The sequence below is a fragment of the Pinus tabuliformis genome, chromosome 3_2, assembly GCF_031772625.1.
Source record: "Pinus tabuliformis cultivar Carrire ecotype Pingquan chromosome 3_2, CPIR1, whole genome shotgun sequence".
Lineage (NCBI taxonomy): Eukaryota > Viridiplantae > Streptophyta > Pinopsida > Pinales > Pinaceae > Pinus > Pinus tabuliformis.
The window spans coordinates 820319406-820335836 of record NC_142302.1 but is presented as its reverse complement, the minus strand read 5'-3'; the positions used below and the strand labels follow the sequence as shown (position 1 = coordinate 820335836).

At 38.3% G+C, this 16431-nt stretch overlaps 1 protein-coding gene across 3 annotated transcripts in view; it reads left to right on the top strand.

The window, feature by feature from the left end:
- The window catches only part of LOC149183187 (PR5-like receptor kinase), a 40213-nt gene extending 24038 nt beyond the window's left edge, over positions 1 to 16175 (top strand). Inside the window, exons 8-9 of one of the 3 annotated variants that reach the window (XR_016257171.1) lie at positions 15425 to 15853; positions 15986 to 16175. Coding sequence is in view for 1 of the 3 variants with exons in the window: in XM_089417078.1 (XP_089273204.1) it covers positions 15425 to 15754 (330 nt within the window). In the remaining 2 variants the exon portion in view is untranslated. Of the gene's footprint in view, positions 1 to 15424 lie in introns of all 3 variants that reach the window. The other 2 variants (XR_016257172.1, XM_089417078.1) reach the window with 2 other exon arrangements.
- Positions 16176 to 16431: the final 256 nt, after the last annotated feature.

Below are 16431 nucleotides of genomic sequence, written 5' to 3'. Positions count from 1 at the left end.
AGCCAATTAATCACTAGATTTACAAGGGTTCAAGTGAACTTCTCCATTTCTGACAAGTTCTTTAATAAAGTGACATCGAGTATCAACATGCTTGCTCTTTTGATGAAACACATTATTCCTGGATAGTGCGATAAGTGAGGTGTTGTCACAATATATTGTTGTTGATCCTTGTTGTTTCTGCTTGAGTCTATCAAATCCTCTTCTTAACCACACTGTTTGACATGTTGCTGATGTTGTTGCTACATATTCTGCTTCTACTGACGAAAGTGTCATAATGGGCTGCTTCTTAGATGCCCATGAAATCACACCTGAACCAAGATGGAACAAATAACCAGAAGTGTTCTTCCTATCATCCAAGCTACCTGCAAAATCACTATCTATGTATCCAATCAAATCCTTCTTTTCTGTGCTTCCATACATTATGCTACAATCTCTAGTTCCTACTATGTATCTCAGAATTCTCTTTCCTGCACTCCAATGTGTGCCTTTTGGAGTCTCCATAAATATGGAAATCAAACTCACTCCTTGCATGATATCTAGTCTTGTAGCTGCGAGATACATGAGACGTCCAATCAATCTTTTGAATAAAGTTGGATTGACATCTGATCCTTCATAATCCTTGCTTAACTTTGTACCTGTTGCAACTAGTGTAGGGACATGTTTGCAATTTTCCATCGTGAATCTTTTCAATAAATCTTTGGCATATTTATTTTGAAAAATAAAAATTCATTTTTTAGATTGCTTAACTTCTATGCCAATAAAATATTTCATGAGACCAACATTTGTCATCTCAAATTCTTTCATCATGGCTACTTTAAATTCATCTAACTCAAAATTACCTGTTAAAATCATGTCATCAACATATAAGCAAACAATCAAAATCTGTCCATGCTCATTTACCTTTGTGTACAAGGTAGGCTCAATGTTATTCTACAAAATCTATTCTTAATCATGTAGCTATCGCTTCTGCTAGACCAAGCTCTAGGCAATTGTTTCAGTCCATAGAGCACTTTCTTCAACCTTTAAATTTCTCTTCGTTACCTTCAACTTCATATGCTAGAGGCTGTTGCACATAACTTTCTTCTTCTAGATTTCTATTCAAGAAGGCTGATTTCACATCCATGTGATATACTTTCCACTTGTTCTAATCTGTTGTGGCTAGAACCGCTCTTACAGTATCTAATCTGGCTATCGAAGCAAACGTTTCTCCAAAGTCTATTCCTTGTTGCTGCTAGAATCCTTTTGTTACAAGTATAGCTTTAAATCTGTCAATTTCACCTTTTGACTTCAACTTTGTCTTGTACACCCACTTTACACCAATGATATTTTTGTCCTTTGGTAAATCAATCAAATCCCATGTATGATTCTTTTCAATAGCTTCAATTTCTTCATCCATTGCTTGCACCTAATTTTCATCTCTGATTGCTTTTTCAAACAAAGAAGGTTGGAATGAAAACAATGAAAAATTTCAACTAACATCGAAATCATCATAAATATCTTTCATACTTCTCATATTTCTCTTACCATTGCTTGATTCATCACCTGATTGATTGCTGGGAGAATCTTGATCTGTTGATCTGCTTGAAGGTCAATGTTGCTATGAAAATCTTGGGGTCCTTGTTGATGTGTCTTCGTTTGGTGTCTTCACCTGTGATTCTTGCTGCTACATCATCTTCTTCCATCAATGCAACTTGTGCATCAACTGTTTTATCTACAGTTCGATTCCATGACTCTAGTTCTTTGATCACAACATCTCTACTAATTATGGTCTTCTTTATGACAGGGTTATACAATTTGTAAGCTTTTGATTGCTCACTATAACCAGTAAGTATGCATTTTTTACTTTTATCATCCAATTTGCCTCTTCTCTCTTTAGGCATATGTGCATAAGATACACATCAAAATAATTTGAGATGAGATACATTGCAAGACATCCCTGACCATGCTTGTTTTGTTACTCTGTTCATCACACTCTTTGTAGGAGATGTGTTGATCACATAAATAGTACATGCAATTGCTTCTTCCCAATACTCATTAGACAAGTTTCTACCTTTCAACATGCTTCTTACCATGTTCATAATTGTCATGTTCTTTCTCTCTGCAACGTTATTCTGTTGCGGTGTGTACCTAGTTGTAAATTGTCTTCTGATTCCATGTTGTTTGCAGTAATCATGGAATTCCTTTGAGTCATATTCTCCACCACGATCTGACCTCAATACCTTGATCTATCGATCACTTTGGTTTTCTGCTAAGGCTTTGAATTCTTTGAACTTTGGAAAAGTTTCAAACTTCTGCTTGAAGAAGTAAACCCAAGTCTTTCTACTATAATCATCAATGAAAGTAAGGAAGTAATAACTTCCACCAATCGATTGTGTCCTCATAGGTCTACACAAGTTTGTATGCACTAGCTCAAGAGGTTGCTTTGCTCTGTATGCAACTGCCGTTGGAAAAATTTCACGGTGTTGCCTTCCTAAGATGCAACACTCAAAAGTACTAGTAGGTTCATTGATGGGAGGTAATCCTCTGACCATCTGTTTCTGCTGCAACAATATTTAACCATAAAAGTGCAAGTGTTCAAATTGAAAGTGCCATAACCAATAATCATCAAAACATGCAACTGTAAAAGAACTCACCTAACCACTGTAATTCATAATTAGAGGAAAGAGTATGTTCCTCGTCATCTGCACCTTTGATATTAATTGCTTGCTTGGGGGTTTTCATATATAACACATTCTTGACCTTGAAAGATAACTCCATATCCTTTTTGTGTCAATTGACCAACACTTTTCAAAATATGTTTGAGACTAGGAACATAATATACATCTAAGATTATCTTCGGATCCCCTTGCTTGGTTAGAATGTTGACCACTCCTTCACCATCTACATCCACAACGTTGTCAGTCCCCAAATTTACCTCTGTTTTCACATATTGATCGAAATTTGCAACCAAATTCTTGTTGCCTATCATGTAGTTACTGCAACTACTTTCTAATAGCCACACACTATCAGAAGGTTCATGCATGATATGGCAAGCTAGGAACATGGAGTTAGTACTCTCTGTAGTGACATTATCTCTTTGGTTCCCTTGATGAACTATATTCTTCCTGCAATCACGAGCATAATGACCAAATTTATTGCAACAATAACATCTCACTTTTGATTTGTAAACTCTTTGATTATTATTGAAGCCTCTATAGTTTCTTCCACTTTCATGTTCATGCTCTTCTTGGCCATCCCTTTGACCACCATATCTTCTGCTTCGTCCTCTGTCTCATAATCTACTTCTGCCTCGACCTCTGTCTCTTGAAATAGAAACCTGAATTTTGAAAGTGGTCTCTAAAATGAATTCTTATTTCTCTCTATCCTTGCCTCATGCGATAGAAGTGACCCCATCAACTCATCAACTGTCCATGATGCCAAATCCTTGGCTTCTTCTATGGTTGCTACCACAACATCAAATTTGGTAGACAAAGATCTGAGGACCTTTTGAACCATTGTTTGAACTTTAATTTCTTCACCATAAATATTTAATTGATTTACGATAGTTATGATCTGATTCATGAAAGAATCGATGTCCTCTATTTCTTTCATCTGTAGACTTTCAAAATCTCTCATAGTATTCTGTAACTTAACAACAATTACTTTGGTCATACCTTTATAATTTGTCGCCAAATTATCCCATGCTTCCTTTGTTGAATACTTGATCATAATCTTCTGGAACACTACTCGGTCCACTCCTTACTAGATAAGATGCAATGCTTGTGCATTATTTTTCTTGTCTTTCTTCCATTGTTCCCTTTTTGCATTATTGAGAGCTTGTTCTGCAGCTTCATCCTTAGGTTCTGAAAACTCAAGCTACACATAATCTCAAACATCATGTACGTGCAACGTGGTCACCATCTTAATGGCCCACACTTCATAATCCTTTCGTGTAAACGGTGGGAATTGGGCTGGAAATTTGGGAAAGCCACCTTTGTCCAAAATATTATCTAAAAAAAAAACCCTAAATTTATTTTTTAAGCTTTGTAAAACTCTTTTAAAAACAAAATCAATAAAACACTAAATTTTTATTTTATATATAAAAAAAACTTATTTTTTTTTAAGAAAAAACCCTTTTTAAAAACTTTAATAAAAAAAACCTTTCTCATAGCCCACGGGGCTTTGGATTGACGGTGAATGGGTGCACTATTAAGGCACTCCTTGCGATAGGTCACTGGTTCGAATGGGTGCACTGTTAAGGCACTCCTTGCGATATGTTACTGGTTCAAATTCCACCACCGTAAAATTAAAAGCTCCACTTAAACTCCACCTAACATATAACCTTTAGAATAGGTAACATATAAACTTTTATTTATGGTCTTTATAGACCTTCGAATACCAAAAAAAAATTAGTTTGGACTCCAAATTGCATTCCACCAAAGGTGGGCTTGGTCTTTAAAAAAAACTTTCTTCGTGCTCTTACTTTTTCTAATGTGATTTTTCTCTCATTCCTGTAGCGGCTATAATAGGTGCAACTCTCTTTAATTAGCAACGGGGACTCACTACCTCGTACTAGAGGATGGTTGTTAACGATAATTGCGACTGTTGGTTGTGATTGATGCTCACACAACGTGGCTATAGAGGCTGAGGTTGGTTTTTATAGACCTTTGAATACCAAAAAAAATTAATTTGGACTCCAAATTGCATTCCACCAAAGGTTGGCTTGGTCTTTAAAAAAAAAATTTCTTCGTGCTCTTAATTTTTTTGATGCGATTTTTCTCTCATTCCTGTAGCAACTATAATAGGTGCAACTCTCTTTAATTAAAAATGGGGACTCACTACCTCGTATTAGAGGATGGTTGTTAACGACAGCTGCGGCTGCCAGAAACATTGCGACTATTGGTTGTGATTGATGCTCACAACGTGGCTATAGAGGCTGAGGCTACGACTTCACACACGCACGAATATCTGCGAGATATGCTCACACAACATGGCTTCTCTAGCTCTGAAAATAAACAATTAATTTTCTCTGCCGACTGTGGCTGCACTTCTATAATATTTACGTTGTTTGAAAGTTTTGGCTTAATCTTATTCTGATACCAATTTGTAGGTGAGATAGAGAAGACCAAACAAATAATTTACACTTCTCTCATATTCAGGCTATTTGAAAGTTTTGACTTAGCCTTGTTTTAAAACCAACAAAAGAAATAATTTACACAAAAATCACATGAGTTGCGACTCTTCTATTCATCACACAAAACATGATGCTTAAAATAATTTACACAAAAATCACATGAGTTGCGAATCTTCTATTCATCACACAAAACATGATGCTTACAATAATTTACACAAAAATCACATGAGTTACGACTCTTCTAAGAGTATTCAACCTTTTCCAACTAGGGCTTGCCTAAAATATCTTGACATACAACGACACACTAAAATTAGTGTATCAATTAACTTGACTTGACTCAACACTCAAACACTCAACCCTCTAAATTTAGCCAACTCTTCATGTAGGAGTAATTACCTTATTTTAACAATACTTTATATTTAATTATGGAAAGTATTTTTAATAATATATATTATTTAAATCAACCAAACAAATAAATGAGATAAAAAAATTCAAATCATATTTTGTTACCTATATTTTTATTAGGATATCATAGATTCTTAATATTGCAAATAACACATAATATTTAATGAATATACACATTTAAACAAGCAAAACAACTAAATAAAATAAAAAATTTCAAATCATATTTTCTTACCTAGATTTCTGATGATGATGATGATAATGTTTAACGTCAACTGAGACCAAATTGGTCTATCAGACCTATAATTTTCTTAGTTTTTAATTGTCTGGCTCCTCGTCTCTCTTGGCGAGATTGATGCTGTAGCTCTCTTTTTTTTCCTCTACGGTCTTCCAACTTCCTGTATCTTGCATCTCCTTCATCTCTTCTCGTTCTTGGGACATTGGTGTCTTAGCTTCGCGATCTATTGTGTTTGTCCTCTTGAAGATAGACGAAGAAGAAGTTTGGTCTAGGAGATCTGCTTTGCTGTTAAATGAAGATTTATTTTGTGCGGTATTCGAATCCTCATAACTGTTAATGCTTGAGGGGTTGTCAAGTTCGCTTTTTTGTTGTTGGGCGGGGCTTTCTCTCTGCTTGTCTTGAGAGTTGTTTCTTTCTTGTGATTCAGAGTTTTCTCTAGAGTATTCTTCTTTGGTGACAGTGTAGTGTTCTTTTTGTGCTCCTTCCCACCATGTAGATCTGTGGTGGTTTTTTCTAGCAGAATTTTTCTGGGAGGCTTTTGGGCAATTTTTGGCTAGATGGCTCGTTTCAAAATAGGATCGACATCTGAAGAGGACACTTTCATAATCGAGTTTTTGGTTCCACACAGTCTTTACTTGTTAGGTTTATTCCAGCTGGGAATCTGGCGCTGAAGTCCATTTCCACACAGATGAGTGCATAGGTGGTTCTGACATAAATATATAATATTTGATTGATACAAACATTTATATATATCATTTAAACAAACCAAACAAATAAATGAAATAAAAAAAATTCAAATTATATTTTCTTACCTAGATTTTTATAGTGATATTACAGATTCTCAACATAATGTTATAAATGATATAATATTTGATTGATATGGATATTTATCAATCATATTTAATTTATATGTTGTATGTTTGTATTGATATTTTTTTCTATTATTTTTTATAATGAGGCTGAATTTAGATTGGAGTCAGCCCCCATATTTAATGGAAAAGTAATTCTCCCACTAGTAAAATACCATCATCAAAATTAAGATAATTGAATTCCCTCAAAAATAACTCTCTCCTTAACCTCTCCCATAAAATTTTATCCAAACTAAACCTCACACAAATCCATGGATCTCTCCCTCATAAAAATTATAATACTCTAAAGTACTCTGGAGCTCTCCTTTTTGCTTTAACCATGTGAACACTGAATACATGCTTTGGGTTGGCTTTGCCAGTGCTATTCTTCACATTCCGTAGACCTCACACAAATCCATGGATCTCTCCCTCATAAAAATTATAATACTCTTAAGTACTCTGGAGCTCTCCTTTTTGCTTTAACCATGTGAACACTGAATACATGCTTTGGGTTGGCTTTGCCAGTGCTATTCTTCACATTCCGCAGACCTCACACAAATCCATGGATCTCTTCCTCATAAAAATTATAATACTCTTAAGTACTCTGGAGCTCTCCTTTCTGCTTTAACCATGTGAACATTGAATACATGCTTTGGGTTGGCTTTGCCAGTGCTATTCTTCACGTTCCGCAGGTGATGTGTAAGGTCCTCGGTTATTCACGCGGGCGGGCGCACACGGCGGGCGCGCGGGCGGGCGCACACGACAATGTGACGAAAGGCCAAGATGCTTGCAACGAAACTTGCGTTATAAAATAAACTTGCAACAAAACGATGGACAAATGGAGAACGATAGAACGGTTATACCCCATGTAGCGTGGGCAAGATGACTAAAGGCCGACCTATGATAATGAGTAGACCGACACGTCTTGAGGGTGTTCAAAGGGTGTGCAACCTTGGGATGGGTGGTTGGCTGGGCAGCCCCACCCACACGTTACAAAGGCTATATGTTATGCGTTTTGGAGCATCGAATGGGCATTCAATCGAAGCATCTTCGCTCAAGTGTAGTGCGCAGAAGGGACAAGAAGAAGAGCGCATATCTCATGCACTAAGTATTGTTTAGCCGCACTGTTGGAATCGTACTTGGAGTCGGGAGAAGGTGTTGGGCAAGGTGTGCCCGGTGATCGGTTGAGGTGTGCACGACGGTCGTGCAAAGTGCCGGTTTGTGCCAGGACTTGGCGTGGGTGTCTTGGTGGCTCGGGTGAGCACCCGCCCATCGTGCAAGGTGTGCACGAAGGTGAATGGAGGTTCACCTTGATTGTAAAATTGACTAAGTGTAAATTTGGGGTTTCCCAAGATTTAGCTTGTACATTGTAAAAGTGAAGTTTATATAATATATTGATTCGGGCAGACTCATATTGTAGGGAGTTGCCCCTCCCCTTTATACTGTGCAATTGTCTTCTTTGGTTATAATTGCTGTTGATAATGAATGAGTATGGGCGTTCATTGGTATAAAGGATAAACATAATATTGCTTGGTTGCGAAACACAAACTAAGTAAGGAAAAGTGAAATAGGCGTAGTCCATGAACATTAGTATTGGTGAAAAGAAAGTGTTCGGTGGTGCCGCACCTCGCTATAAGCGGTTGGAAGACTACCGCAGGTGTAGGGGCGTGACAGTTGGTATCAGAGCTAGTCTGAAGGCTTGGAGGAGTCTTGCAGGAAGCTGGGTGAAGCAAGTGTATCCACACACTTGGAAACTTGACAGTTGATGACAGTGGAAACATGTTGAGCAGGGGTGAAGCTTAATGCTTGGGCCAAGCTAAACGACAAGGCATGGCAGGTTTGGAAGAATGCGAAGGGAAGCTCTTGCTTACCTTATACAGGTTGAAGAGGTTGAAAGAAGAGAATCCCCGAATTTGAGAGAAGCTTGAAGTCTTGGAAAGGAATGTTGAAGATGAGCTTCTTCAACTTGGTTGGACAATGGAGCAAGGTGAAGTTGCAGATTGTGCTATCAAGGAAGAGGAAGCCGTGATGATTGAGGATGTTGCAGACGTGACAACGATGGAGGATGAACTTGAGATTGATCAAGTTGGACCAGGATCGTACAATTTGCAGACATGGATGGATGAGGAGCCTCATGATGATGATGATGAAGAGCAAGGATTGTTGATTGTTGCAGGACTTGTTGGGGTTGGTTGTGACCTTATGGTAGAAGGTACAAAGGCCCGTGACAAGGGAGGAACATGATGATCGTTGTCGAGGATTGGGTCATGCTTTAGCCACTTTGGCTAAGTGCCCGGCATAACTCATGGACAGATTGAAGGGCACACACTTGGGTATGATGATGCTTGGGTGGAATTCTCATGGACGAGACCAAGAGCAAGTTTTGGTGGAACCTTCAGTGGAGGAGCTATGATGGAGAGACTCATGTGATGATGATATGGTTGGGTGACCGAGCTCACTAGACCAAAGATGCAAAATTGGATGAGGATGATCGATTGTTGTGATGAGTCTACTCGTTGGACTACATGGGAAACTTAGTCATGGAAATCAGGTTGGAGACATGAAGCATGGCAATCTTATGCAGGGACATGATGTAAGAGGACTTGAAGAGGTGTCACTTATAGGCATCCAATGGAGAGTGCCAAGGCAGGGATGTTGTGCAGATGGATTTGCTGATGTGACATGGAAATGTTTTACTTATGAGCCAATGGAGAGGTTGTGCACTCTTGTACAACAAGGCCATGGACTTGGATGGAGTTGTGAGCAGACTATGGAGCATTCCTACTACATGGAGAGCTAAGGCATCTTGCAGAGACCTTTGGGTCGAGACATGTATGCTTGCTGAGATGTTGGTTGGAGATGACTCATGGAGCTCATGATGACATGAGGTTGTGACTTTTAGGGACTTCATACATGGTGGACTTAGAGGATTTGATGCATTGAGGAGCTGAGGTCAGAGACTTTGATGCAGGATGGGGTGCATACTTTCAAGTACATGTATGGGAATGGCTTGGAAGAGTGACTTGATGTGGAGGATCAATATGAGACACTTTGGAGTGATGGAGTTACAACGATGATGATGCCTTGGTGGCAACACTTGGGCATGGGTTGAGTCGAGACTCAACCACCTTTTGACATGGGAGCTGATTGATCTATGATCATGGGCAGCACATGGATAGATGAGACAGGTGTATACTTGTTTCTGTGGCAGACTTGAGGGATAGCACATTGTAGATATGGAGGTTGGTTCATGGACCTAAATGTGGCACATCGAGAGTTGGAGATTGACGAGATGATCTCTTCACATGGAAGAGATACGCATATGGATGATGATGTTGGGATAGATGTGGCTGATTTCATGTAGCACATTGACACCAAACATCATGGACAACATGTTGCAGATGAGATGAGGACTACTTCATGGACCTAAGCATGGATTACATTTGTATGGAGATGGATTTTTGATCGAGTTGATGATGTGACATGATGTTCTGAGAAACAACTAATGGTGGCATGAGGATGTTCACTCTCATGGTTTGAGCGAGATGGTTGGATTAGCTACCCAACTAGTTCAAACATGGGGACATGTAGTGTACAGAGATGTGTTAGCATTATGTTGGAGTATCATGGCAGCAGTTCACATGATGACACATGATGGGGTCGACACGAGATGTTGCAATGGGCATGTAGCTTGGATGGAGGGACCAGCCTTCCACGATGGGGAGCAGCATGTGGAGATTGTGACAGGGTGATCGATGATCATGGATTGAGATGATCTCTGATGTATGACATACCGATGGGGTATGGTGATCTTGGTGACAGATGGTTGCCGAGGCGAGACATGATGGAGACGGTGGTTCTACATATGTTGCAGAGATAGTTGCAGTATGTGGAGGAGTTGACATCATGGATATTGATGATCTTGGTGGATGGCTACCGAGATGGTATGTTGTCGAGGACGAAAACGATTTCAGGTGGAGGAGGATGTAAGGTCCTTGGTTATTCGCGCGGGCGGGCGCACACGCCGGGTGCGCGGGCAGGCGCACACGACGAGCGCGCGGGCGGGCGGGCGCACACGACAATGCGACGAAAGGCCAAGCTGCTTGCGACGAAACCTGCGTTATAAAATAAACTTGCAACAAAATGATGGACGAATGGAGAACGATAGAACGGTTATACCCCATGGAGCGTGGGCAAGATGACTAAAGGCCGACCTATGATAATGAGCAGGCCGACACGTCTTGAGGGCGTTCAAAGGGTGTGCAACCGTGGGATGGGTGGTCGGCTGGGCAGCCCCACCCACACGTTACAAAGGCTATATGTTATGCGTTTTGGAGCATCGAATGGGCATTCAATCGAAGCATCTTCGCTCAAGTGTAGTGCGCAAAAGGGACAAGAAGAAGAGCGCATATCTCATGCGCTAAGTATTGTTTAGCCGCACGGTTGGAATCGTACTTGGAGTCGGGTGAAGGTGTTGGACAAGGTGTGCCCGGTGATCGGTTGAGGTGTGCACGACGGTCGTGCAAAGTGCCGGTTTGTGCCAGGACATGGCGTGGGTGTCTTGGTGGCTCGGGTGAGCACCCGCCCATCGTGTAAGGTGTGCACGAAGGTGAACGAAGGTTCACCTTGATTGTCATATTGACTAAGTGTAAATTTGGGGTTTCCCAAGATTTAGCTTGTACATTGTAAAAGTGAAGTTTATATAATATATTGATTCGGACAGACTCATATTGTAGGGAGTTGCCCCTCCCCTTTACACTGTGCAATTGTCTTCTTTGGTTATAATCGCTGTTGATAATGAATGAGTATGCGTGTTCATTGGTATAAAGGATAAACATAATATTGCTTGGTTGCGAAACACAAACTAAGTAAGGAAAAGTGAAATAGGCGTAGTCCATGAACATTAGTATTGGTGAAAATAAAGTGTTTGGTGGTTCCGCACCTCGCTATAAGCGGTTGGAAGACTACCGCAGGTGTAGGGGCGTGACACAATGCATCAAGAATAGGAGTTTACATAATCATGCTTATTCTGTTCATGCGATTCCCCTTCAGTGGACGACAAAATTGGCTAGAATGATACCACCCTCTTACTATATACATTCAGTATCTCATCGCTCAATGTTTTATCGTACTGTACATCTTGGATTTGTCTTCCCGATCGAGGTATACAAGGTGTCCTATATTCATACCATGGAAGAGAAGTGCAAAGACATGTCCAGAATTCATGTTTTCTTCATCCATTTTCTCCTATCACCGAAAAAGTTGAAGAAGAGGTGTTTTGTACAACGCAGCATCAACGAGCCATTTGATCTGTAACAATAACGATGAAAATGAATCGAATCGAACCTAGAGTCGAACTCTGAACCTATGTCTAATGCGCGGAGCAAAAACAAAAATAACGATGAAAATGAATCGAATCGTCCCTCCTCAAAAATAACGATGAACATGAAAAAAATCGTCCCTCCCCAGAATTCGTAACATTTCTAATTTTTTTTATTACATTGAAAAAAATAAAGTTATAATGATTAGAATTTTCTCAAAAAAATTATATTATTATTATTATTTTTTATAGAGATTAAAATTTAATATAAATTTATGTATATATTTATTATTAAAAATATTTTTTTATCATCTAAATTTTAAATTATTAATAATTAAATTGCAATTCCAAAAAACTCTTAAATTTTATAAACAATTTAAATTTTAATTTATAACATTTATATTTATATTAAAAAATAATTCAATGCAAAAAATTGATAAAAAAATATCACATTATTTTATAACTATCCGCATTCTATATTGTAATAGGACATTTGTTATATAACTTAGCTTGTATTACGATCCACACTCTATAGTGTAATAGAGCATTTCTATAACTATCCACACTCTATAGTGTAATAGAGCATTTGTTATATAAGGTAGCTTCTAGAATCATTTTTGAGAAATGTGCCTTTTCATACTCCTTTCTCTTTCTTTTTAAGAAAAACCTTTTAGGATATTCTTATTTGCATAAATATCCATGAGAAATGTGCCTTTTCATATTCCTTTATATTTCTTTTTAACAAAAACCTTTTAGGATATTCTTATTTGCGTAAATATCATAAAAAGTTAAATATGATTTTTTTGAAAAATAAAGGAAACATGTCTTTATATTTTAAAATTTAATATATTAAATATTAAAATAAAATAAAAATATTTTTTTAGTAATATGCCAATTTAAATTTAAATTTTAATATATTAAATATTAAAATAAATAAAATTAAAATTAAAATATTTTATTTTAAGATATATCCCTATTTCTTGTAGTATTTATAAATATCTAGATATGATTTTTTTGAAAAATAAAAATAATAGAAACATGTCTTTTTATTAATATATTAATTTATATTTTCCCCGGATGCGGGTGTTCACGCGGCTGAGGACAGGAGGCCACATGGCCAACATGTGCCACCTTGTGAGAATATCAGGACGGACATTCAGAACGCCGCCAAGGTATTAAATACCGAGGCCTCTGCTCCGCGCGATCAATGAAGTTTAAGGTGAATTGGTGCGGTTTCAGAGCACATTTATGGCGCTCAAGGCTCAAGAGAATGTTGAGCGGTTTAAATCTGAAATGGGCTGGGGGTCGAACCATTCTCAGAGTGAGAGGCTCGCTGCGCAGGCTGGTCTGGGCAATTTCCTTCTTCCGGCCAGTGCTGTGGATGCTACGAGCGTTGTGGTTGTGGAATTCTTCGCGCCTGTCCTCCGGGGTGTGGGTTGTATGGTGTTATTGTCAAGAGGCAAGGAAGGATTGCTGTGCAGCGTTGGGAGGAGACACGAGCAGGAGCTTTCTGCAACAAAATCTCTGTTCTTCACCGTCAGCTCTTCAACCAAAATGGTCAAGCCAAGGGAGCGGATGCCTTGTCGACGAGGCTCGGGTCGAGGAAGCTCCTCACGCCATCCAGCAGCAGACATTCATCACCACTGCTGCTGCTGCTACTGTCATAGAAGGGTCGGGGCTCCCCACTTACAGGCTTCCCAATTCATGGATGCGGGTAGCCCCAATTCAGAACAACCCTCCCTTCCAGCATTTGGCACCGCTGTTTTTACTCTGGGAAGCCTCAGTGCTCACCTCTCCGTCCTCTTCGTTAAGGAAACTAAGGACAATGAAGATGGGGAGGGCAGCGGGGCACCGCCACTCACAGAGCATCAGGCAATTGATGAGGAGGGACCGGGAGGAGCTCCGGAGCAGGCCCCCGCCCAAACTCGGATACCGGAAGCGTCATCCTCCAGGAAAGCGGCAGAGGAAGAAGGGGAAGGCGCCTCTGAGGAGTATGGATGGGTTCCAATCGTTGAGGAGAAGCCTGAGGAGTAGCGCCCAGCAGCAGAAAGCGACTACCATCTTTTTGTTCAGGTTCTGCATTAGTCCTCTGTCTCGTCTGTTATCAGTGTCTGAGTATGGAATTAGTCATATGTTTATGTCTACGTTTTTTAGGTTCGGGTCCAGGTTTCTGCACGCTTTGTTTCAGTTAGTAGGTCGCCCCTGCGAGGGTAATTTTGGCTTCATAGCCCCTGCGTGGGTTTTCAAGGTCTGAAAAGAAAACTTTCATGTGTTTTGATGTACTGGCTGCAAACCAGAAGGAAAGGTCGCCCCTCGAAGGAAGCCCACAGTGCCACAGTCGGCCTGGGGCAACATGTCTATCTGTCTGTAATGTTTCTCTGTATGTAATGTTTCTCTGTATATAATATAATCTAGTAGCATAGTTTTACTGAGAAAAAAAATATATATATTAATTTATATTTTAAAGTTTTAATCTATTAAATATTAAAACAAAATAAAAAAATTAAAATTAAAATAATTTATTATTTTATTATTTAATTTAATTAATATAATTAATTTATATCTATCTTAATTTATTAAATATTTCAAAAAATTACAAATAAAATATAGTATTACTTAAATAATTCTAAATTAAAAGGTATAAAAAACATTTCAAAATAATGTCTAACCATCATTTTTTAAATACTAAAATATAAAATACACTAATTTGTCATATTAAAATACCTCTTTCATATCAAGGAAACCTTTATTTTCCTCCTCTTTGCAACTCTTACATTAATTACCATGCTGCACCATATCCTCCTTGTTAGGAAATTTTAGGCTTGCTTTCTCTTCTTATTGAGAGCTCAAAAGCTCTTATGGAATATGAAAATGTAAGTGGTGTTAAGGGAGTTTGTGTAAAGATTTAGTTATAGAATCAATTGGTAGATTCAAATTTTCATAATTTATAGTTTTGTAGGAGTGATATAATATAGTTTATAAAAATATGAAAAATTGATTTTATGAAACAAAAATAATAAATTTAATTTAATTTTCAAAATTGATTTTTCTAAAATAATTTAGAAGATAATGTCTAACAAAAATAGTAATTTAAATTCATTTTTCTAAAACAATTTAGAGGACCGTGTCTATGTGCTGTGAATTATTTATGTTATTATTAGTTTATTTCTCTTTATCTTTTTACTAATCTAAAATGATAATGTGCGGCTTGTAGCATGTTTACTCCTCTTCTTTATTCCTAAGTTCTAAGTTGCATTCATCTCAATTACGTGTATATGTATACACTATTGAATATGTGAGCGATGGTATGTTTCTTTATGAACCGCAACGTTGTAAACGCTGCATGCAGAGAAGTCTCATATAGACGTAGCCTATATGTAACACGGTTATAATTTTGCTTGCAAAAAGGTGTCTAATATGATAGAGCTAGCCTGTGCATGGTATATGAAACACGTTTAACTGTGACTATAAAAATTGTGCTCATTATTTTGATGATAATGCAGGCATGGAATCTGTTCGAGCAGAATCAAGTTTTGGATATTGTGGATCCATTGTTAGAGGGGCAGTACCAAAGAGAGGAAGTGCTAAGAGTGATTACTGTAGCACTTCTATGCACCCAAGGGTCATGGACGCAACGACCGGCAATGCCACAGGTTGTGTCGATGTTAACCAACAATTCACAGAGAATTGTTGAGCCCACACGACCAGCTTTTATAGATGCCGCTGCAGACAGACGCCCAAATTCCACTTCGATACCCGAATCTGAGATCCAAGCTGCTGCTCCAACTCCGACATCTCATGGATCTATCAGCATCTCTTTACTTCCCCGTTAAACGGAACGGTGTTTATCTTTTTACAATCTGCTACTTCGCTGTTCAAACTAACTTTTGATGCAGGCACAGCAAGAAGGTTTTTAAACTAGGACGTTCGAGGTTCGATCCCTCCCATTAATCAAATTCAGTGAATTCTCACAGCATGCAATGTGTCTTCAAATATTTGATTTCTCCTATTCATTCATGAAGTTCAATTGAAATGAAATGACAAGCCACATATGTTGTGCACAGGCGAAGCTCTGATTTCATTAAATTTGACCGGCAGAATTAAACGACTGTTGTTACATGACAGTAAATCACGCAGAAAATTGGACGACAGATATCACATTTAAGTGGTTAATGTTTTATGATTTAAAAATACTGTTAAAATGTAGTTTAGTTTGTTAGGGTTGTTCAGATAAATTTGGCTGTAAAGTTATTAGCAATTTTGTAATTCCAAATTTATGAAAAACCCATAATTTTATCAAAGTATTCATTTTCATGTAATCTCTTTTAACCTATTTAAATGCCAATAATTTGTCCCCGTAGCCGTTAGAATAGAAGCAACAATGTGCCGAAAGTGAGTATATTAGAACTTAGTGAATGTAAGAGCTGGAGTGGAGTGGATTGGATAGGATAGCCGGGTACAGCATGTGAAGCAAAAAAAAGGCACTTGGGGATGTGCGCCCTATTGGCGG